Source organism: Chiroxiphia lanceolata, chromosome 6, assembly GCF_009829145.1.
Source record: "Chiroxiphia lanceolata isolate bChiLan1 chromosome 6, bChiLan1.pri, whole genome shotgun sequence".
NCBI lineage: Eukaryota > Metazoa > Chordata > Aves > Passeriformes > Pipridae > Chiroxiphia > Chiroxiphia lanceolata.
Genome location: NC_045642.1, coordinates 2,679,442 through 2,702,526, shown reverse-complemented (window position 1 = coordinate 2,702,526; position 23,085 = coordinate 2,679,442). Strand labels below are relative to the sequence as shown.

Genomic DNA, 23,085 nt, shown 5'->3' with positions numbered 1-23,085 from the left:
ATAAATACTGATTTAAAATAATCTGAATGAATAGAACTTGCTTCCAGGTGTGCTGAAAAAAGATACTAGCACTAGGACACAGGAAGAGGAGTCAGAAATTAATTATTTTATTCTTTCTTTGGCCGTGTATGTTGCCTTTTCTTCTTTTCTTTTCTCTCCCTTCCCTCTCAGTTTGTTATTGAAGCATATAACCAATAAGGTAATTTATTAATTCTATTTGTCTGCCCTGTGAATATCTTGTTAGAGGACAATGCTAATTTTAAAGTCTTCCATTCATTTCAAACAGTGAGTTTCTGGTTGCTTTGATGGAATCCAAAATTACTCCTCAATAAGTAGCTGAATGCAATGACACACCAGGTTAAACTATGGAAATTGCATTTCATATGACACACAAGCACATAGGTGACCAGAACTCTTTCTTGCAACGAACACACCTTCATTCACTTGCAGACAAGTTTGTTTGATGGGGCTTTTTTGGGTATTGCATAGCCAGGTGATTCTTGTTTAATTATTTTACTTTCATGTGGTTTACCATCAGATGAACTTCACTTGTGTCGAGGTAGGGAATACCTACATCCTGAAAGCATCTTTAACCAATGCAGATTCACTTAACTAATGATTGAGATCAGGTGGAATACAAACACAGGAAGCAGGAAAAGGGGTATTTATTTCTCCGAAGGTCCAACTGGTTGTTTCAGGTGATGAAGGGCTTTAGAGATGACATTAACGTTTCAAAGTCCTATTTTGGAAGCTATTTCCTCCGCTGCTGCCTTTAATTTGCTATGAAGGTGAATGAACACCTGATTGAAATAGTAGCTGTGTGTTTCCTACTTTGCAGAAATGACACCTGGGCTGGGTGCAGTGACAGGCTGCTCAGGGGCTTGACACCTACTAGGAACAGCTCCCTTTCTCTGTATCACCTGTCTCGTTTATATTCACATCACACAAAGGCGCTAGCCGCAAAATACCGGCGGATTTTTCGTTGCAGGTTTCTCTTTATTTAGTTATTTTATTTTATTTTTGGACTTGCAGGAGGTATTTCTCGGCCGCGCCCCGCGGTGCCCTCGGAGCGGAGGCCCCGGGCATCCCCGTTCTAATCCCTGCCCGGCCGCCCCCAAGGGGCGCGTCCTGGCGCATCCCGGCGCATCCCGTGCTGGAGCCGCCGCCCGCCGGCGGCTCTGCTCTGCCTCGTGATCCCATTCCCGGCGCTCAAATCCCGCTCGGCGCTCCCGGCTGGCGCTGGGTTTGCGCTGGCGGAGGCAGGACCCTCCCGCAGCGGGAGGGGCGGCTCCCCCGGCGAGGCGAAGTGCGGGAGGAGGAGACGGGGACAGAGCCGGAGCGAGGACCAGTGCGAGGAAGGGAACAAACGGGGGAGCGCCAGTATGAAATTCATCTCTGCCTATTATTTGCTGCCTCTCTTTGCTGCGCTGGTCTTCGGCACTAGGTGAGTACCGAGAGCTATTTTCCTTAAGGTGCTCCTGCTTTGTTTGCCTTTTTTTCAGATTTAGTGCTTTGAAGAGAAATAACACGGGTTTCTGCTTTTACTGGGGTATTAAGTTTAGAGCAGAGATCATCTGATTCTCATGTGTCCCATTCCCCCTCCCGATCCTCTGAAAGATACTGAGTGTTCTCTTGGTGGTTTTAGGCTTTTTGTTTTTTTTCTTAATGACAAGAAAGAGATGCTCCCGTGTAACTTGACCACAGCTTGTGGGATGTAACAAGACTAGTGACAAATATAAGCTTTAACATATAGAACAGTAAAACTAGATAGACTCTCTTTCGTTAGAAAGAAAGGCAGACAGCTGAAACTGAGAACATGCTAACGTTTTCCCTTACAGGGGGTAAAAAATTAGAAACACTTGAACAATCTTGTCTCAGTTTAGGATTCTCTATCTGAACATGACCTGGGGAGTTTTGTTTGGGGTTTTTTTTTTACTGTGAAATGCAGGTGAGGCGTTACAGTGTTATCTCAATGCCAGTAACGTGTAAAAAGTTGCTGCAATCTAGAAGAATTCCTTTCTGTGCAAGTATAACAAATACAAGAAAATGCAAACAAATCTATTTCAGCTTAAAAATAACACCTGCTCTGGCCATGCAGTGTTCTGATAAGATAGTGTGTTCTGCTCAGCTGCTGAGAGATAATTACTGTCCATCTTGTAGGTACAATATGTTCAGCAAAGAAAAGATAAAGCTGAGACACTCTATCCATTGTCTTGATGTACACAGATGGAAGTTAATGTTGGGTGCAGAGCAGATCTATTATGACACTACTCTCAGTTCAGACTTCTCAACTTCCAGCTCCTTATAAGTAAATCAAGCCCAAATTTTGACTGTGGTATTGTTCTGCAGTGTTAGAATATAGGACAGTAATTAAGTCCATAATAATAGCAGTAAGTCCATGAGTATGTTCTCAGAGGATAGATGCATGTACGTTTTTCAGGGAAATGCAGTTTTTTTCCCCTTATTCTTGGTCTCTTTGTGTAAATTCAACATCAAAGCAGCTTCATGTTTTAAGGCTTAATTGTTCACTGAGATGTAAAAGAAAAAAAGGGGAAAATGTGTGCCTGCTACACACTAGTAAGGGACAGCAGGAGCTCATTTCTCTATATACACAGCAAATAATAACTGAAAATCTCTGAGTGGGAAAAAGTCCGAATGCAGGGAGAAATCCTGGAATCACAGAGTTGGAAGGGACCCACAAGGATCATTGAAGTCCAGCTCCTGGCCCTGCACAGGACAGACCCAGTAATTCCACCACGTGCCTGACAGCCTTGTCCAAACACTTTTTGAGCTCTGTCAGGACTCATGCTGTGTCCACTTCCCAGGGGAGCCTGTTCCAGTGCCCAAACACCCTCTGGATGAACAACCTTTTCCTAATATCCAACCTAAACCTCTCCTGGCTCAGCTTCAGGCCACTTCCTCGGGTCAGGAAATCATTTCAATTATTCAGTTACTTCCCTCCTTTAGAGTGGGGTTGTTATGGGCACAGGAGAGGTACTTTTTTGGTAAAAATCCCTTCTGATTAGGGATTCTACAGTGCTGGTCCATATGAACCATGCTGATGCGCTTTGGAATATAAAACTCAGAGGGAAATTGTGATATATTGTGCTTCAGTTCTTCTGATTTAATGAGATGTCTGAAGGAACTTTCACTAGCAATCAAGTGTGAATTAATTCAGATTAATAATTTTATTATGCTCATTAAAGAGTGATGCATCCTTGGAAGAAAAGTTAAGATGGAGAGGAAGCACCAAACCAGATTTTGCAGATGTAGGTTTGTATCTTGTATGAGCTAGTGGAGATTAACCTGCACTGACACAATCTATGGAAACTTAAAAAACTGCTTGAACATTCATGGTATCTATTGTAGATCAAGGTATCTATTGTAGAGCCCTAAAAGTGGGTCCTTAACTTCATGAGCAAATATTAGTGGTCTGAAAAATGAAATGTAGCTCATTCTGTAAAAAAAAATAAAAAATAAAAAATAAAAATTCAGGTTCCTCCTCACCTTTCAAAAAATAGTTGGAAAGAATATGAAGAAGTTGAAGTTGGCATGTGAATACTAATTATGAAAATTATGATTCTGAGGAGTGGAAACACTTTGATAAGAGTACAGTTTTGTGGCCTGTGATGATTTATGTTCTTATGTAATTGAGGGATGAAAATGATCAATATGAGAGAAATTCCAGTTAGAATTCCACCCAAGTGTAAAATGGGTTGCAAAGTGAAGTTTTGATGCCAGATTGGTTATCCTGTTAAAAAGGAGACTGAAACTCTACTGTACAGTTGAAGACTTACAAAAGTCCTGGATTACTGTCTTCAGCTTGGTTTGTAACTGGCTGTGTAGAACACAGAGTAATTTTTCAACAGCACATGCTTTAAGTTTAAAAAATGATACAGTGCTATCGATGTGCCATCTACTGGATTATTATCTCCTCCAGCAGAAGGCAGCTCTGTCTGTGGCAGTTAGTACTTGTAAATGTACAACTAATGCACTGGTTGGACCTAACAGAGTAGATTTGCAGGACTAGTTGTGTTTGCAAAAAGCAAAGTCCGACGTCCTGCTGTGTGAAATTGCTTAGCTAAGGTAAAGCGTCAGCCTTGCAAGATGGAAAGTTTTCCACAGTATTTATTTTTATAACAGTTTTTGCTCTGTTTCATACACTGGTGCTGAAATCAGTGAGCCCAGGACTTGCTGCAGAGGTGGACAGCTGATGTTTTTTGTCCCTTGTCATGGGGTGATGCATTATGTCGTGGTAATGGTTTTGGAAGATCTCATGTGGTGGTGCACGTCCTCAGGTCTAATTGCAAACAAATATGAACTGATAAGTTCAACTACGTTAACACAACCTGTCGCCTTTTCTTATTTGACAGTACTGTTAAAAAGAGGAAAATGCACAGCTGTCACTATTATTTCATTACTGTGTGTAACTTCTAAGCTTGGTATAAAATTATATGCATGAATCAATGCCTATAAAATTACAGAAAGTTCATGGTTTTGAAATAAACCATCTTTCCTGTATTACCTAAGCTGGATTTTGGTGTGGCTTTGAGACACAATGATAACTCTAACTCGTATTTCCAGTGGGTTGTAGTGCAAAAGAGGTACTAAGACTGAGGTGTATTTGTCTGTCCAGTTAACTATGTACGTTTTGATGGAATACCTAAAAATAACTGCCCTGAAATCAGTCTCTCAAAATGTAAAGGGGAATATTTTTGAAGGTGAATTTAGCTTCGTAAAACTATTCTGAAGTTTGTGGTTTCCTGTGCACTTTTATATTTCCTTTGACATTTTGGTGTTGGCAGTTGTGATAGTTGTATATATGTTAATTTTTTTCAAACTATGCTGGAGACAGCATGGGTTTTTCATACAGCATCAGAAATCGGTCTCAGTGAATGAGTTTAGGGAGTGGACACAGGGTGCAACAGGCTCAGGGTGTGATTCTGTGGCCATTTGTGTGCTTTTGTGACCCTGACACCTGAACAATCTATCTGGAAAGCTATTTGTAGAAGGGAATGCTTACATGAAGTCAGGCATTGGGATCAGAAACTAAAATTGGTGGTCCAGATTATTTTGTCTAATGAGGCTTCCCTACTTTTAGCTAAAATGAAAGTTTTCTGAGTGTTACTTGAATGTTACTGTTGAAAGGCTGTATACCAAAATTTTTTGTTTAAATCACAAAAATATGACTTCTTAGAAGAAGCTTGATGTGAATAAACTTTTCTTTTTTCTTTTTTCTTTTTTTCTTTTTTTTTTTTTTTTTTTTTGTGACAGTACTTCCTTTCTGGCCACATGTGAAATAGGACAAAGATACAAGACACTGAATAATTTGATTGAAGTAGAATGCTTAATAGCAGAGAACAGGACCATAAACCCAACAAGATGCACTTTAATAACAATAATAATATTTCCATTACAGCAACTCATTAAATGCATATACAAACAACAGGGCTGTAAAAGGCAGAACTTTTTTTAATGGTAGAGAAGTAGCTGCTGCTGGTCTCTTTTCCACTGTCAATCTTAGTACCCCTGATGTTACAAAGCAATCTCTAATTCCCAGGCTTCAGAAGAATGCTTCTTCTGTGGTTTGTAGCCAGGACAAAACTACTGTGCTCATTTCAAGTTGCTTAATGAAGGTGTGGGTGTTACCTTCAACAGATATCTGGTGTATGTCTATTGTTGGAAGTGATAGAAGTATAATGAATCTGCTTATTAAGCTTGAGAACCTGACACAAATGATTGTTTTGTTTTGGTTTTTCCCCTCAGATATATTTTCAAGGTCGACTATTTCCTCTGCATTTGTTGCCTTAAGTAATTACTTTTTAAGGGAAGTGAAAATAGTATCTTTCCCTCCTTTCAGATAAAGGTGTGTAAAGAACTCAGTCTGAGACCTGAGGAAAGATAAAGAGAAACATATTTGATGTTACTGTGCTGGGGTGGAGGGGGAGAAAGTTGAAAATCCTTGTTTCTGGTTTTCAAGATCATTTTGGGCTATAATCAGGTGTTGAAAGTGACTGTCTTTCATTTACACTGATACGAGAGTAGATGGAATTCTGCCCCTTCCTAGGCTTTGAAGTGGAAGCACGAGGCTGAGGCTGGGTGCTGATGCTCTGGGCTGTAACCACGCCATGGTTACAGTGTCCCTGGCAGGCAGCCAGGAGCTATTCTTGCTCCTGAGAGCTCAGGCCGAGGTCCAGCAGTGTCCCTCTTTTTTCCCCGGGGCTGAGGATGAACTCTGCAGAGTGCTAGTAGGCTGCTTCTTTAGCAGAAAACACCATGTGTTTTTACTGTAGGTTCTTAATTTTATTCTTTCAGGAGGGTAATAACTCTATCATTTGTCTCCTGCTTAGAATTCACGCTTTTTGCTGTCTGAGTTTTCTGGGCTGTGAAAGCTTTCTGATTTCTGTCAATGTGCCTGATGATGATGCTTGTTTTGTTAATGGCTTGTAAGGACTTATATTTGAGGTACAGAAGTAGTATTTAGATATGTGGTGTACTGTAGCTGAAGAACTATGTGCTTTTGATGTGGACTGTGTTTAAGCACAATGGTTGCTTAAACCAGTGGTGCAACTCCATTTTTTTCAAGAAATGTGTTTGGCTTAATGGTTTTATGTTGATGACTTATAAGCAAGTGCCTAATGCAGCAAACTAGAAGCTACTTGGTGAAAGAAGAGTTTTCTTCTGAGAGGAAAGTTTTGATATATTTAAAAAGAACAAAAACCTAGCAACCTCCCATAAACAAACAAACAAAACCCCCAAACACACAAACCCCTCATCAGATAAGCCAGTCAACCAACCAACCAACCCAAAAACCCCACACCCAGATGTGTGGGCAGGAGGAGCTACTTCTACTTCTCCTCCTGAATAAAGTAACCACAATTATTTTTTTTTTTTACTCTGTATGTCTTGGTGGGGGGAAGTTTTTCGTTTTTAATTTTTAAAAAGTTTCAATTTTTATGGAATTTTCTGCTATTTTAGGACTAACATTTGGTTATGAATGATACCCTTGGAAGTGTGACACTTGCTATGTTATTTTATTAGCTGGGCTAATACATTTAAAGGTGCTCCCTATGTCTAAAATCACCAACCTAAATTAAAAATCCAGGAAAAAAGAGGTAATTTTTGCCAGAAAACTAAAAAAAAATTTGTTTGTGATACTTTATCACTTATGTTTCTGACGTCTGGAAAGTGAAAGGAAGAAGGAAAAACAAAAAGGAAGTGAGGGAAAGAAAGGATGCCATAAAAACTTTTGTAACCTTCACTAAAGACTTATTTTAGATTTGATCTAATCTGCAGTTAATATATTTATTCCTGAAGTTCCAGGTGATCTCAGATAAATCTTGACGATCTCTAGAATTCAGTCTAAATGTAATAGATCAGTTGGAATTCTGCTTGTCATTCTATGTATAATGTATTTCTGCTCAGGAGACTTGCCATGGAGTTTCTTTTGACATTTTAATGTATTCTTTGTGTTTAGGAAAATTAGAATGCTGACACTTTCCTGTTTCTTTCTCATTTATTAATTTATAGTTAGGACAGGATATAAGGATATCTTAACCAAAAATTGTGATCCCTTTTTCTGTGAGATTGTGTGTTCAGTATTATTTTCTGTATTTAATAGAAAACTGTTCACAGATAGTAATCCTTATGATGTACCACTCTGCAGACAAAGAAATCTCATTTATGCCACTTGTCAAAAGCAGTGTTTCTTTCCATTGTCTAGTTTTTCACAACGGATGTGCCATCTGCCTTGTAAAGAGTCAGAACTGTAAATATTCTCTGCGTGGAAGTCAAGTAATATGTTTGTCAGAAAGCATAAAGACTTTTTTTATACCATCCTTCAGTCCTAATATTGTGCAAGGTGTATTATTTCAAACACTTTGGAGGGCAAGTCCTTTTAGAAATGCTGAAGAATAAATATGACACTGCATGTAATAGCAGTTTTTGTGTGCTATTATAGGGTTTTTCTCCTTTTCCTTCTTCTGCTATTACTTGCTCATTTACCCCTTACCTCACATTATTCCTGTGTTTATCAATGTTTACTTTTATTGTGTTTTGTCTTTGCAGTTTTTTCAGTAGTGTTCCCTCTTAAGTTTCTGCTGCATTTGTTGATACAAACAATACTTCAGTCAACCATTAGAGAAATCAATATGTGAATCTTACATGCTGTGGGCAGAATTTCTCAATATCTTACTTGTCAATATTGATTAATGGCTTCTATGGAAAAAATTCTGTTGTGTTTTGTCTCCACATGCTGTCTTAGGAAGATAAGACTTGTTTGCTGCCAACTGGTGTATGTTACCAAAAGTGTTATTTTCCCCATCCATTTACATATTCTTATTGCTGTTATTTATGAATTATCCTATTTGATTGATTTATAGTCACAGTTTCCTTGTGGGAAATAGGTGGGTTTTCTTTCCGTTTGCCCATTAGGAAAGTGGAAGCTGGTTGAAAAACTCATTTACCAACTGTCGGACAAATTGCAGCCCTTAGAAAACGGAGGGAGCATTTGCTGAGTCACATCTAATTGCAAACTAACACCTTTCCCTTTTAGTTGGAGGTGGGGCTGCAGCAGAACATCTTTCTAACATCTCCACATGAAAGACTTCCAGGCCACCACAGTTCTACCCAGAGGGATGTGTCATTACTGGCTTTGTTGCTCTGCCCTTGCTTAGAGAGCATCAAAACACCTTCTGTGCAAGAACAGGCCAGCGGGGGTTGATAGGGGGTTGATAGTCTCTGTAATATCACCGTGGTGAAATGACACTTGAACTTATTTTCAGTAGTTTTTATGGGTGTTTATAAAACTTGTTCTGGTAGTGGGAGGGGAGAAAAATTACTTGGTGCTGTAAGTGGTAAACAAAATAGTCTATTCATGCTTTGTACTGTTGAATTCTCAATAATTGATACAGTTTTTCAGGTGACTGTGTGATTTTGTTGATATGAACGACTAAACAGGAGTAGGAGCTTGAACTTTGTACCTCAGAATTGCTTTGTGAACCGAGAGTAACAATAAGCCCAGCAATACCCTGTGCCCACCTTATGAATGCCATCCTCTTCATGTCTGAATGATTTTTGCAGCCATATGTTTGTTCCAGGCTTACCTGTGGTGCTAAACAAGGGGAAAAATGAGGTTTTACTGAAATGTGGAAGAGAAAACAAACAAAAAAAAAAAGTGTGGGAAAACTGAGCTGAAAAGACTGAAAAGCAGCCGTGCTGTGCTCTGGCTGTCATTAGATTGTTGAGGAAGTTTCCTCCTCCTGAGGCAGAATAATGAAATGTGTGCAAAGAGAGACACTCCCTTGAAAACAGAGAAATAAAATCAACTTTATTACTGCTTCATTTAGCATTTTTTTTGTTAAGAAATATTTTTTTGGGGGGGGGGTTGAAGTTCAGTGAGGGTGCAAATCAAACAACTGTGTTTAGTAGCTTGACCTTTGAGCTGCTTTGCTGAAACCGATCAGCTGATAATTAATTCTTGTTTTCTGTGCCACAAAGCCCAGAATAGCCATTGTATTCTTACTACTTATCAGTGACTGGCACAGCCCATCAGCCCTGCTGTGTTTCAACCCCTCTATTCCGTGGAGAATACAGAGGCTCCTGGCTTATGCACTTCTGCAACTAGGTACTATTGAGTTTTTTGTTGGTTTTGATTTGTTTTCTTCCTCCTTCTGGGAGGGGAACCAACCGTTTGCCAAGGGACCAGATATTTTAGAGAGGCTTAATACCTGTAATCTGCAGTGGATTTTCTTTTAAGCGAGCTGAACAAGTCAAATCTGACACTTTTTGAATTTCAGAAGGGAACAGCCTGTTGACTGCACTAACCTTTTGAAAATCCAAATGGAAACGAGAGCTATAGCCTTTGAAATGCAGACTGTTATTTAGGTGCTGATGGGTATGGGGGGGTACAAAACAGTTGTGATGGTTGGGAAGACATCCTGGTCTCTTTTACAAAGTCGAGGCTTGCAGCTTGCTTTGTTTTATTCTCTGCTGAGGAATAAGGTTATTTGGCTTAATGCAGATGGTAAGGCTTGGGAAATTAATCTGTAACCATGGTGCCTAAATGACAATGGGGGGGGGGGGTCAGAACCCACCATAGCATTGCTGCTCCCCTTCTGTTTCCTTCATTAATCATCTTTAATGTTGCAACCAGTGCAACCTGGCTGTTTAATTTGGTGAAAAATCAGTCTCAAATACTGTTTTCTGTGAAATCTCTACATTCACATATGAATGATGTGTGAAAAAATACTGTCCTGAAGTGCACAGATAGTGAATAGAGACTAATCTGCAGTTGCTTTTTTTATTTACTTGTAAAACAACTGTCTGCTCTTCAGTGTACACAGGTGTGCTGTATTTGGCTTAGGAAAGCTTATGAAAGCAGACATTTAATATATTTTATTTCTTTAACTCACACCTCTGTTCCTGTTTCAAATATCCTAGTTCTTTCCCTAGTTTCTACTCAGCTGGAGCTCTTTTGGCTCAAGGGCAGATTGCTATCTGTTCTTGGGCACAGAAAGAATTAAAATGCCGTGCAAGCTAAATAGTAAGATCTGTTTTAAAGAAATAATAATCAGTTTCTTCAGATGGACTCGGAAAAAAAACTTGCATTTCCATCTGCTTTAATGTCACCGTGCGTGGTATTGCTAGTTTCATATGTACCTAAACTGACAAAATTTAAATAGCCTCTGAAATAGCTAGGAAGAAATATAGGACATGCATACCAGAACTAAAGGTTTAAGGAGAATATGTTTCCTCTGTATAGACAAATCACCCATCAATGGCTTATAAAATGTAGTTGCAAAGGCTGAAGCCATTCCCATCAAATAGGTGATGTACAGAAGTTGATATTGCAGTCAGGTTTATGTATTTTAGCGTTCACCCATATCATATGTTCCTTTGTTGCTTAATCTTGCTTATGTCACACGTTAAAATGGTACTTTTATATGTAATGGAAAACTGTTCCAAATAACGTGCAGCCATTACAGGAACACGGAGTTTTTGTCACCCTTGCTTACATCTGACAATATCTTGGAAGAATCAGTATGGAATAATTTAATCTACCTTAAATCTTTCCATGTTCTAGAGAATAAAATGATCCTTAAGGTAGCTTGTGCCACTGCTGTAGATTCGATATCTGTAGCAGACTCATTCTTGTGAATATTTGCAAGGACCCATCTGGAGAAATAAGTAGATGTATTTTCAGAAATTCAGTTGCCGACTAGGCTGGAAACAAACATCCATATCCAAGCAATTCCCTCAACCACTCGATTTTCAAGGAAATTACTGGGAAGTTTCACTTCACAAAGTCAGAACGGAGAAGTTGCCAGAGCCATTCTCAGACGTGATAGGATGAGATAAGATATCAAAGGGGTGATGATGGGAAAACAGGCTAATTTTGATATCTGTTGGAAGGAGGTAGATAAAAAGGGATGTTATGCGCTGAATGAATAAGTTGAAATATTGATGTTATTCTAGAGATACTCTATTTATCTGTATCTTACCAGGGGCTGACTGCATCTGGATGCTGCTCTTTCTAAACAAAGATAAAAACCAAAAATGCTATATGTGTAGTGAGTGAGAAAGTGTTGGAGGGAAGGAGACTGGTTAGGCTCTCCTTGTTACTGCTCAGGACTTAGAAATTATAGTATTGGTGTAGCTTTAATTCTTTCAAACAAAGGCTTAAAGCTTGTTTTAAAAATATGGCTTCAAAGTCTCCTGATAAGAAAGCAGTAAAAAGCTAGCACTTTCACTTCAGATTTAGGGCAATAGAACAGAATCCTCTTGTGCTACAGCTACTTTAAACCTCATAGGTTCTAGTGCTAACTTAAGGGTAAATCTTCCAGATAACACTGTTTTATAGTGTATCTCTGTGTGTCTCTAAATCTTAGTGCTCATTACTTACCAAACAGTAATGAGGATGGAGAGGGCTCTTACCTGATTCTTGTTAATTTAATGAAGAGGAACGGCTGTGGGAAAGTCTCCTTATCTGGAGTAGATGCCAAAACATCATTGTGGATGCTCATAAAAAGAAATTAAAAACTGCAAGGTGGTATCTAATTCCATTGGTGGTTTTGTTGGTTTGTTTTTGGTGGTTTTTTTTTTTTTTTGAATGTAAAAACATCTCTTTTTGCTCAAGGGAAAATACATAAATATGGACAGTGTATGTGCCTATGTATGAAGGGTTTCTAGTTGTAGACACGTAATTAAGTATGAAAATTTGATTTTTGGCTATCTTTTCTCAGTGGCTTGAATATATATGTCTATATATGTGTATACACATACATACTTCTGCTTCTACAGAATGAAATATTTCAAAACAGCTGAATTTTTTTTCGACAGCTAAGGCATCACATTTGGTTACACTTTTTGCGGATAAAAATACCAAATTATTTCTACAGATAACACTGCTGGTTTTTTTTTAATATCCTGGTACTTCCTTCAAATGCAAGAAATCATACTGGAGACAAGCATTGTTTCTGGAAAATACATTAACCTGGAATTATTCTGCCAGCTTCCGCTTTTGGTTGGACAGTCTTGCACTCCAGTGTATGAAAATATATAAATTTTGTGTAGATTCCTTGTGTTTCAACAGAATATTATATTTATGTTGGTGATGGCTGTCATTATGGAACTGCTAAGAGAGAAACTTGAACAATTGTTGTCCTGTTAAAAGCTCACTCAGTGATTGATTACCTTGGCTTGTGTTTCTTGGTGACCTGGCTGTCAGTGTAACCTCATCTGACACATCCTGAGGTTGTTCCAAATAACTCCCCCAGGGATGGGAAACAGTGGGTGCTTTTGCAAAGTCCCTCTTCTTAACTGGCTCTGAAACTTTTTCAAAGTTTACATTGCAGGTAACCTTCCAAATCTGCTTTAGAGAAAGATCTCAGCCTTTTCAGACCTCAAAAGCTTTTATGTTTCACCTGAACATGAGGAAGAACTTTACTGTGCAGGTGACTGCACGCTGGAATAGATTGCTCAGAGAGGTTGTGGAGTCTCCCTCACTGGACATATTAAGAAATCACTGAATTTGGTCCTGGCCAATGTGCTCTAGGATGACCCTGCTTGAGCTGGGAGCTTGGACTGGATGACCCACTGTGCTCCTTTCCAGCATTACCCACTCAGTGATAATGTGAAAGAGGAGTGTTCACTCTTTTACCATCATTTCGTTGCTTGCAGCACAGTTTTCAGTGGACATAATTTGGAATAGATGATGTGGTCTGTGTTGGACTTGAGATTATTTGTGTGGAGGAGAAAGATGGGAAGATTTCTTTTCCTGTTTGCTTTCCTTTATTTTCTTCTTCCAAAAGCCTTTGTGAGAATTAATATCTAAAAGTTGATTTAAGGGGAAAAAACGATGAAATCCTGCCTTCATGAAAAGCGGTTATGGGTGGTTTTGTACATGGTAAGGGTCACCCCTGCTTCATTTGATTTGGGTTTTCTGCTTGGCACTAGTCCAAGGATCATTCTTAATATAAGAGTTTTTGTCACTTGTGTTATGGAAGTGATCTTTTACTTTCGATGTGTTGGGTATCCTGAAGGATATTGTTCTTCAGCGATTTTATGGTTTTCGGTTTAGACAAAGAGTACAGGAGTTAACTGCCCCACCTTCCTGGCATCCAAACATGGAAGGGCACTCAGGTATGCAAAACTTTCTGACTTCTCTTCCTTTTATATTTCTTTGAGGGCAATCTTATTGTGGGAAATAAAAAACATTCTTCTCTCAGGTTTGCGGGTTTTCTTTTTATTTTCTGAATGACATTTATGAAAAGTTTGCCCTTAATGGGTACTGGCTGGGTGTTATAGTAGTTTTGTAGTAGTGTCCCAGGTACACCCTTAACAACTCTTTTGTTTATTACTTGAATATTTGAAGCCTTTGCTTTAAAAGTTGTTTTCCTTTGTTTTTTCTTAATGTTTTCTGCAGAGAGTGGTTCATAGGATGTTGCTATCCCTCTGCATAACATGAGCAGTGAAAACATAGCACTCATCAGATTAGTACTGATCACCTTGATAATGTGCTTTCTAATGTGCAAAAGTGAAGAATGCAGTTGTGGCAAGGGCCATTTCTCCTAGAATTCAATAGGCAAGTCAAAAAAAAAATCCGATGTATCTGTAAGTAATTGGGCAGTTGCATGTCAACAGGAAGAGCTGCACATCGTGGTTGAAGGATGTCTCTGTTGCAAATTGAATCTGGATATTTTAATGTTTAAATTTTGGCAGGATCTGTGCCCCTAAGAAAAGAAGAAAACAATGCTCCTGTTTAAGGGCCACTCTCTGAGGTCAGTGACTGCATTGTAATGTCAGAGTCAGGGTAGTCCCTTCCAATTAATAAGCAAGAAATGCAATGCTGTGTTTCGGAGAGGAGCTGGCTCTGATCATCAGCTGGCATCTGCAACTTTATTCCAGCTACAGATCTGGCCATCAACCAAATGGAGACATCTTTTAATTGTGAGCATTGTATCTTTGCCAGCTCAATTAGCGCTTTCAACGCTTTGATCCAAATTGGTATTTAAGACTTCATTCGAAGGCTGAGCTGCACGGGAACAGCCAGCGTTTAACGTCAACCACCAAAAATAATCTCAGGTTACCTCTTGTTTTTCAAGACTGAACGAGCTCCTGTGAGATAACAGCTGCATATAAAACTGGGCAGGAATATGTGCAGTTTTCCACCCTTCCAGATTGTATTCATTTGGTGTGATATGGATCAGTTTATTGCCTATACCTGACACCTTTCTTACTCACCTGCGTAGCTAATTCAAAAAGATTGCCTATTTCTTCTGCAGCAGGCAGTGGATAAGAGAAAATCAGATATTTATATGGAATGTAATGATATCTAATACCTCTGTTTCTAATCTCTCACTGTCTTTCACTAGCAGAGAGTATCTGTGCTAAGAGTAGACTGTTCTTGTCTAAGTAAACTGTATTAGCTGAGTCTACTTTTGTGCATGGTGCTTTTTATGTTTACCTCAAGTATTTTCAAAATCTAGGAACATTATTAAGCTGTCAGTAATATTCCCTGGCACTAAGTCAGTGGTAAAGACGGTGGAGGCAGTAGGAGCAAGTATTTATCCTGAAAACTTTAGGGAGATTCGTGTAGAAACACATTTCTGTTTGTTCCAGCAAATGGTATGAAGACTATTAGGTCAGAAATTTACTTGTCTTTGCTATAGAGCATTGTCTGGATGGAATTAAACCCAGGATCAGTCTCACACAAATACAACTGACCCAGTGGAACTAGATCTTGTACCCACAATTTTGTTTTTCTGTGGTCCAGTTTGTCAGATGATCTTAAGTTTATCATTCTGCACTAGAATCCCTATTATTCTTACAGCATTTAATGTCATGCTATTTTTCTCTCCAAAGGAATTTATGGAAAGAGAATAAAGAATAAAGGTTTTGGATGAGCAGAATGTGTGATGGAAATGATTGACTCCAGCATAAAAATGCTGAGAGGAACATGATGAGAAAGAATCCCTGTTTTCTTCTTGGATTATTCAACTGACCTTAAGAAATGACCTTTATAAATGTGGGGTTTTTGATAAATGCTGCCAGAATCATCTAAGCAGTTTCATTAGGGCTGTGCTTTGAAGGGTAACGAGCAAAACTTTTACAGAGCAAAACATCAAAAGTTCCGTTATTTAGAAGCAAATAAAAAGAAAATCATGTCCTTGCCTTCCGAAATCAAAATATGAGGTAGACACAATCTGCAGGAGTTAACTGAGGAGCAGAAAGATGCTGCATTTTAAATGGATCTTGGATCAAAACTACCTACACAAAACCTCATTTTGGGGTAGCTGTTACTCCGTGATATTTTCAACACCTGGCAGTGATGTCCAAGTATGCCTGCCTAGGTGAAACTAGGCAAAAATTATTTGCTTTTTAAATGGTGGTCAGTTATGAAAGCTGATGAAAGCACAATCAGATATCTTGTGCTTCTCATGGGCCTTCCTCTTGAAGGGCTGAATGCATTGAAGTTAATACTTCTGTCATAGAAACTAAAAACTTGCAAAATAGAAACAAACCACGGCCTTCGACCACTAAACCTTTAAATACTGGGCAGTTAAAACTTACTCTACTGGGGGAAAAAAATTGATATTACCAACTTAGAAACTTTTATTAAAATAAAGAGTCTTTTATTTTGTGAGTATAAAATGTAGTGTGAATATAGTATTTAGCTATTCCTTAAAAACAACATTCCTGAAGGGATGCTTCCTTTGAGTTGGAAAGAATTATAGGAGAGAACTGAAATACAGTTTCAACTGCCTTCGTTTTTCCTGAAGACCATTGGTAGACTTTAGATTGACAGGATGAGCAACTTTCTGACGTGTATACTGCTTACCTCATCCTTTTTTTTTTTAATGTCATTTTATATATGCACAAGATAGTGTAATATTTGTAGCTTTGGATCATAATATATGTTACAGGGTTATGTTTAACTTTGGGTAACCAGAGCTTTTTTTAACTGAAAAAACAGTCTGTAGCTTTTCCAAGTTTTGATAATTTGACTCCACTGGAGTAGGCGATCATGAAATAGCAGCTAATTTACATTCCAAAACAGAAAGCTTCTTTTTTTTTTTGCCTGCAGGCCTAAGGATTTTTTTTTTCTATTGAGATATTATTTTAGGAGATTCAATGGGAAGCTGAGCCATAACGACATATACTGACTTGCAGCCTGGTGTAAAAACTAGAAAAGACTGGCACCCAACTCTTGTAACCAATCCAAAATGTTTGGCTGTTCACTAGTTCATACTGCAGCCTCCAGTTTAAATCAGTGGATTGAAATAGTTTAATAGTGTGTGCCTTTATAAAACACTAGTGTACAATTAAATGTAATTTCTGATGAAATTCAGCGGTAGCAGGTTGCTGTGGAAGAGTTTAATGAAAAAACATGGTAAATATTTTTTACAAAGGAAGCAATTTTGCATCAATTCGCATGTGGTGACATCATCCAACTCATCAGATGGAATTTAGAGACATTTTAGATTAAGCATGTAATTTTCAGGGCAAAAATGTGTTAAAAAGAGTGCTGTTGAGAATAAAAATTGCATCATTATTTTTACTTAGCTGGTGTATCTGTGTAGAGGTTGATAATGTATTGCCTGCTGCTTCCCTTATTTTAAAATTATCCCCGGAGTTTTGTTATTCAAAAAACCCATACTTCTTTTAATCTATTATAAGCCTATTATAAAAGAAAAAAAAAACAAAACCCCTTTTTGTTAAACTACTCATTTGCTAGCAATTTAATATTTAATTAAATAAGAGGTGGTCTCAAATAACTATGTAATGGAAAACTGGAAATATAAAATAAATGTGGTTGAGAAAGCCTAGGAGGAGATAGGACCTAATCCTGTATTGAACAGAGGTTTGTTTGTCTTAGTTTGTACTTTTAAAGCAAAGTGTTGCCGTTGTGGTACATCTTTTAATTTTTTCTTGGTGAAAAATTTCTATTGTTACTACAGAAATAGAAGGTCTTGAAGTGTTAAACCATCATATTGGTGCAACTTCGTTACTTGTTTCTTTTCTGTTGTGAGATTACTTAACTTGGTAATAAATAATGGGAACTGTTTCCTGAAAAAAAAAAAAGAAAAAACCTCTAAACAAAAGCTTTGAAAGAGTAGAGACAACTAATGTTTTGAATCTGGAAGTTTAATAGTTTTTAGAGAGACTCTTAAGTCTCTGCAATAATCCCCCACATATGCATTAGTAACAAGAACAAAAAAAATGAAACTGTGCTATTACAGTAATATTTGAGGTTTATATTTTGTGGACTGAATGTTGGTCTTCCTTGAAATCAGAAAGAAACAGTATCATTTCCTTGAAATGAGAACTTGTTCCTGCTATCAAGAGGTGCCTGTAAATATTTATTGGATTAATCCTTCCTGACAGCACTTTGGAGTATCAGCAAAATAGAAGCTGCTTTCTTGTTTTATTGAAGGTGAAGCAAGTTTTGAGTTTCTGTGACTGAGTTTCATGTCAGACAATGAAACTGGAATTCTCTGTTAACTTTCCTGTTGTAAATTAACACTTAGATTTCCTGGGAAGTTGGTGTTGGACAAGAGACCCTATTCTTTGAAAGGCAAAAAAAAATGTTGTTAGCATACTAACAAAGTCTGTAGAGGCAACTGTCAAACTTCTACATATAGTCTGTATAATTTGTCACTAACAGCATAGATTTAGACCTGTGAAATTGCTATAGAGGTCGAGTACAGGGGGGAAAAATAGCAAAACAGTCCAACTAGTACTTGTGCTGTGCATTTAACCTGCACAGGATTCATGGAGTGATGAAGACAGAGTAAGCCTCTTCAATGAGTTCATCATGCAAAAGTCTGCCTTTCAAACTCAGGAACCCAACAATTTTTAAATCACCCACTCTCCTGGTTGATTTTAATGTGGGCATATCCTGGCAAAAGAGCCAGCAGTCAGAAAGGATCTATTTTCAAGTTCCATTGCTATTAATATTGCATAGGCAACAGCGGGCATTAAATGACTTCTACAGCAAGTAAATGGGAAAAAGCAGCACCATGCAATGTCAATTTTCAGGCTGCTATCACACAGAAGAATAGGTCAGACCTACTTTTTCAGGTTTTCAGCATTAATTAGGATCCTTTGGGTTTTGGACTTGGCGTATGGTTAATGAACTTTGATGTTGGCAAATTACCCTTGGATTTAATATGTGCAGTGTGCGTAATTGGCTCCTTTTTTTTTTCTCATGACTGTAATAATTCCTTTTCTTACGAATTATGACATAGGTGTCCTTCACATGGAAATAAAGGAATGACTAAATATGGGTAATTTTATTTATTTTGTTCTAATGTCACATCAAAACTGTTTCTCATCTCTTTCTTTCCAAATGAAAGTCAGATCTGTAGTTAAATTTGTGTTGAAACAAACATTAGGGAAAATGTATTTGTATATTCTCGAGTAACATGCCATTAGATCCATGAGTTGTATTCCTTCAGTAGAACTACACAGTTACTATTTAAAGGGCTGTGTGAACCAGACTTTGTTGCTGCTTTGCATTTCAGTGTGGATTTACATGATGTTGTATAATGCCAAACGTGTCACAGGTTAAACATATTTGGTCACAAAGATGCCTGGCTGATGACTGGGGAGGGATTTGGCTGTAAAACTGAAGTCAATTAAGTAAGACTTCAGGTTCAAAATTCATGGCAAGGAAAATGATTCGATTGTTGTTTCAACTTTCTTTTTCAATAGAATATGCAGCATGGTAGAATATTATGTTATTTTTACATGGTATCTTAAAAGTGTGTGCCTGAACCTATTGCAACCACCTGTATTATTGACTAAAAAGAAACTGATTCATTTCCTTCAGAAATTGTGTTCCCATTTTAGAAAAAAAAAAATTGTTTCTATCAATTGAAATGAACAATAATCCTTTTCCAAATAGTTTGTGTGGCTTTTCTGGGCTGATTGAAATATTAAATTACCTCTATACCACAAGCAGAATAATGTGAATGCCTAGTGAATTAGGAAATATAAAACAATTAAAGCTAATTACATTGTTTCTATATCTTTAAAATGCTCATATTTATTTTATAAATAATCTGTTGGATACAAGTATATTGGATAACTGTTCTAGAAGGATTGTTCTGTACTGATTGTCAGGAAAACTAGCAAATAAACAGCAAACCTGATTTTATTGCTTTTCATCCTTCTATGAAACTTCTATTCTTGTCTAGTTAACCACTAGTTAAGCATAATCTTAGTCAACTCCCCTGGAGGGCTCATGACATAAATAAGACAGAAGTACAGGCAGGAGCAGAGTTATATGTAGACAAACACGTAGAAAATGCTGATAAAGACAACTGGCAGATTGGATGGTTTTGAAAAGACAATTTATAGAATCATTAAACAAAATGATTAATTATAACATCAGTTTTATGTTTCTTTTCCTGGGCTTAGCTGTGCATGGTCAATTTAGAATTTAACAGCGGGTAAGAGGATTGCCTCTGTAGAAACTATGGATGAATTAACATCCTTCTGTTCTTTTAGTGTCAAGGATGTCTTGTAAACCATAATTCCAGAATCATAAGGTGTGCTATAAGCTATTTGTATGGTGTTAGGTGACTTATAAATTTGATATGCTGTAGTTGAGATCAATTTAATTAGAACTTTGTTAGAGTTTTTTGAATCTTGGTGAAGGAAGGAAGGAGGGTGGTCAACAAAACCTCTACCTTGGACTTCCAGAGGTGGATTTTGGCCTATTTAGGGCACTGGTTTTGAGAGTCCCTTGGGAAGAAGCCCTTAATAACAAATGGTTCCAGGAAGGCTCAATATACTTTAGGAAAGAAATCCTAAAGTGACAGGAGCAGGTCATCTGCTGAAAGATGTGCCAGTGGGCAAGAAGACTGGCCTGACTGAACAGGGAGCTTTTGCAAGAACTCACGAGAGGAAAAAAAATTAGGCCTATGATATTTTTCATACAAATGTATTTAAAAGACCTTAATAAAAATAGTATGCTGAGTAGGTGGAATTATTGCTCAATGTTGCTATGTTGAGTCCTAAAATTTAGAGCTTATTTTATCCTCAACAGACTGTTCAAAAATTCAGTTTTGGAAGACAAAGTGATCTTGGTTAAATATGAAAAGTGAAGTTTTAACCTTTTTTATAATGAATGATAGAAGGGAGTCAAATTATTTATGCTTTCCTTAAGGAAGCACTGAAAGCCATATAAGAGTTGGTTTTCGTGGTATATGTATACTCTGCATATGTGTGTTCATGAAAGCATCAAGCCTCCAGAAACTCATTTCATCTGCACCAAACAGCTGGTGCAATGCTTTTTACTTTAATAGAAATACTTGACAAACCCAGCTTTAAAACCTGAAATGAAAGATCTTGAATGCTCTCTGTTTAAAAATTAAACTGATTGAGTGCACGTTTGATTGTGGAAGCCACTGAAGTGTGTTGAGTCCCAAAACCAAAAAGGTACCTCTTTATGCTTTACCACTGTTTTAGAATAAAACTTATTGTCAAACTTACTGTCCAGGTGCCACCACATCAGTCACAGTTGGTGTGTGGCTGCAGGGGTTTGTCTCAACACTGTTCTCAACCAGTGAACATGGTCAAGAGATTGAGCCAGAACGAGGAGACATGAAAATTGTCAGTGCAGGCAGCAGAAGAGTGAAAACTAGGTCCTGAGTCTCAAGACAAAGTATGCATTACTTTGAGGAGTAAAAAGCTATTTCCTGTTGTTTACAGCAGGAAACAAAACAAAACAGATTCTTTTCAAAATTCTACTTGAACAGTGTTAAATTCTGTATTACAGTGTCAAACAAGCATGTTGGAAAATGTAAGAATAAGATTTATGTGTCAATATTTGGCAATGGCTCCCTATGAAGTACAAAAATATGAAGGGTAAAGTTATGACATTGACAAGTTTCAGGGAGAAGAAAACTCATCAACTATCTAAAACCAATAATGCAATGGGGTTATTTTTAATTTATTAATGAGCACATTAAGCCAGATGGCATGATTAATGATTACAGGTGTAAATGTGTTGGTCAGAGAAATGTTAAATTAGAGATGTTCACCTTGGATGTTTTGTTTGATTATTATTGCAAAATAGAGAAGCCAGTGGTGTTTAAAATTCAGTGTGCACTTGAGATTCTCAACAAAAGAAATCAGCAAATGAAGCTAAAAGTACTTAAATTGAAAATGTTGAGAATGTGCACTGTAGAACATAGTAATTTGCTGAATGTTTATACACATGTTTTGAAAGCTCGTTTTGACAGGTTAATCACTGTATATTGGTAAGGAACTAAAAAAAGTAATTTTGTTGGAAGAAGAGAGATTTATTAATGATTTGATTCTACACGTAGAATTGAGTGTTTTTGCTCTGATCTAAGTACATATGGTCACTGGACTTGGAGCTTTTTGAAATGGACTTTGGCTCTTAAAAAAAAAATTAAGCCTTCTGTGTATTCTGGCAATGAACTTTCAAACTGATGGTTGGGCTTTAATTTGTAAATGGATTATGTTCTAAAAAATTTGCTGAGGGGTGGAAATCACTCAGTTTGAATGATATATCCCTCTGTGGTGACTTTTAGCATTGTAATACTAAACGTGTCTGGAAGTGTTCAAGGCCAGGTTGGATGGAGCTTTTGCTTCCTGTGTCAGGGTGAGTCAGTAAATAGTCAAAACTTCCAAGTAAACAACGTGCAAATACTTGCCTGGGGAGCAACTCTGTCCTTGTTTTGAGGACCAAGACCTTCAGGCTGTGTGACTCTGCAGAGCTAAATACAGGCACACAAAATATGCAAGTAGGGCAGATCTTTTAGCAGAATTATTTTAGATCTCTGCAGTAGCTGCACGGGTTTTATCTTTGTCTACCAATTGAGCACAACTTGTCAGGAAAGAACTGGGTATCAGTGGCTTGCCATGTGGTTGAACAAGAAAACCCCTATTCTAGTTATTTCTGCAGGGAGGTTGAAGACTAGAAATGCCTTGTAACTTTGAATCACACGTGTAGTGAGATCGTGTGCAGCTGTAAGCAGATGCATATCACAAACACAGAAAAGAAAACCCAGCCTGCTTGTCAACATCTCAAATATTTTTTTTTCCCCAGTCTTCATTCTGACAGGGGCTCCCAGAGCTTACAGGGATGTGTTTTTATAAATAAAATTACAACCTGATGCTAACAATGCTACATAGAGAAACGAGAGTGCTTTGCATTCAAATGACTCTCCAGCACACAAAACAGTGAGTATCCCTGAAATGGGCAAGCAAATGGAAGGAGAATCCACACAGTCTGCCTATTCAGTGCTGCTCTGGAGGAAAGAATGAATAATGCTAGTATTTGGCATAATCAAGTAGGTTCCTAAATGATGTGTTAATTAGGCAAGTGGATAAAACAAGAACCATAGAAGCAAAATATAAATTTAAACAACACCACCAGTTGTGCTAACTGATACTCATATGATTTTTTTTTTATTTCTTTTTTATTATAAAGAAGTCTGCACTGGGTTAGTAGGCCGTTTAGTTTTTCAAAACCTGTTGTTCCCTGGCAGGCATTCTCCAAGGAAAAGATAATCTACTGTATTTCACCAGTTATAGTGAGAAATCTGC

At 37.7% G+C, this 23,085-nt stretch overlaps 1 protein-coding gene across 3 annotated transcripts in view; it reads left to right on the top strand.

The window, feature by feature from the left end:
- The first annotated feature begins 1,119 nt into the window (after positions 1-1,119).
- The window catches only part of LUZP2 (leucine zipper protein 2), a 139,196-nt gene continuing 117,230 nt past the window's right edge, over positions 1,120-23,085 (top strand). Inside the window, exon 1 of one of the 3 annotated variants that reach the window (XM_032691570.1) lies at positions 1,120-1,444. In XM_032691570.1, the coding sequence (XP_032547461.1) occupies positions 1,383-1,444 (62 nt within the window). In that variant the 5' untranslated portion in view covers positions 1,120-1,382. Of the gene's footprint in view, positions 1,445-9,592; positions 9,622-22,629; positions 22,720-23,085 lie in introns of those variants that run through there. The other 2 variants (XM_032691571.1, XM_032691569.1) reach the window with 2 other exon arrangements.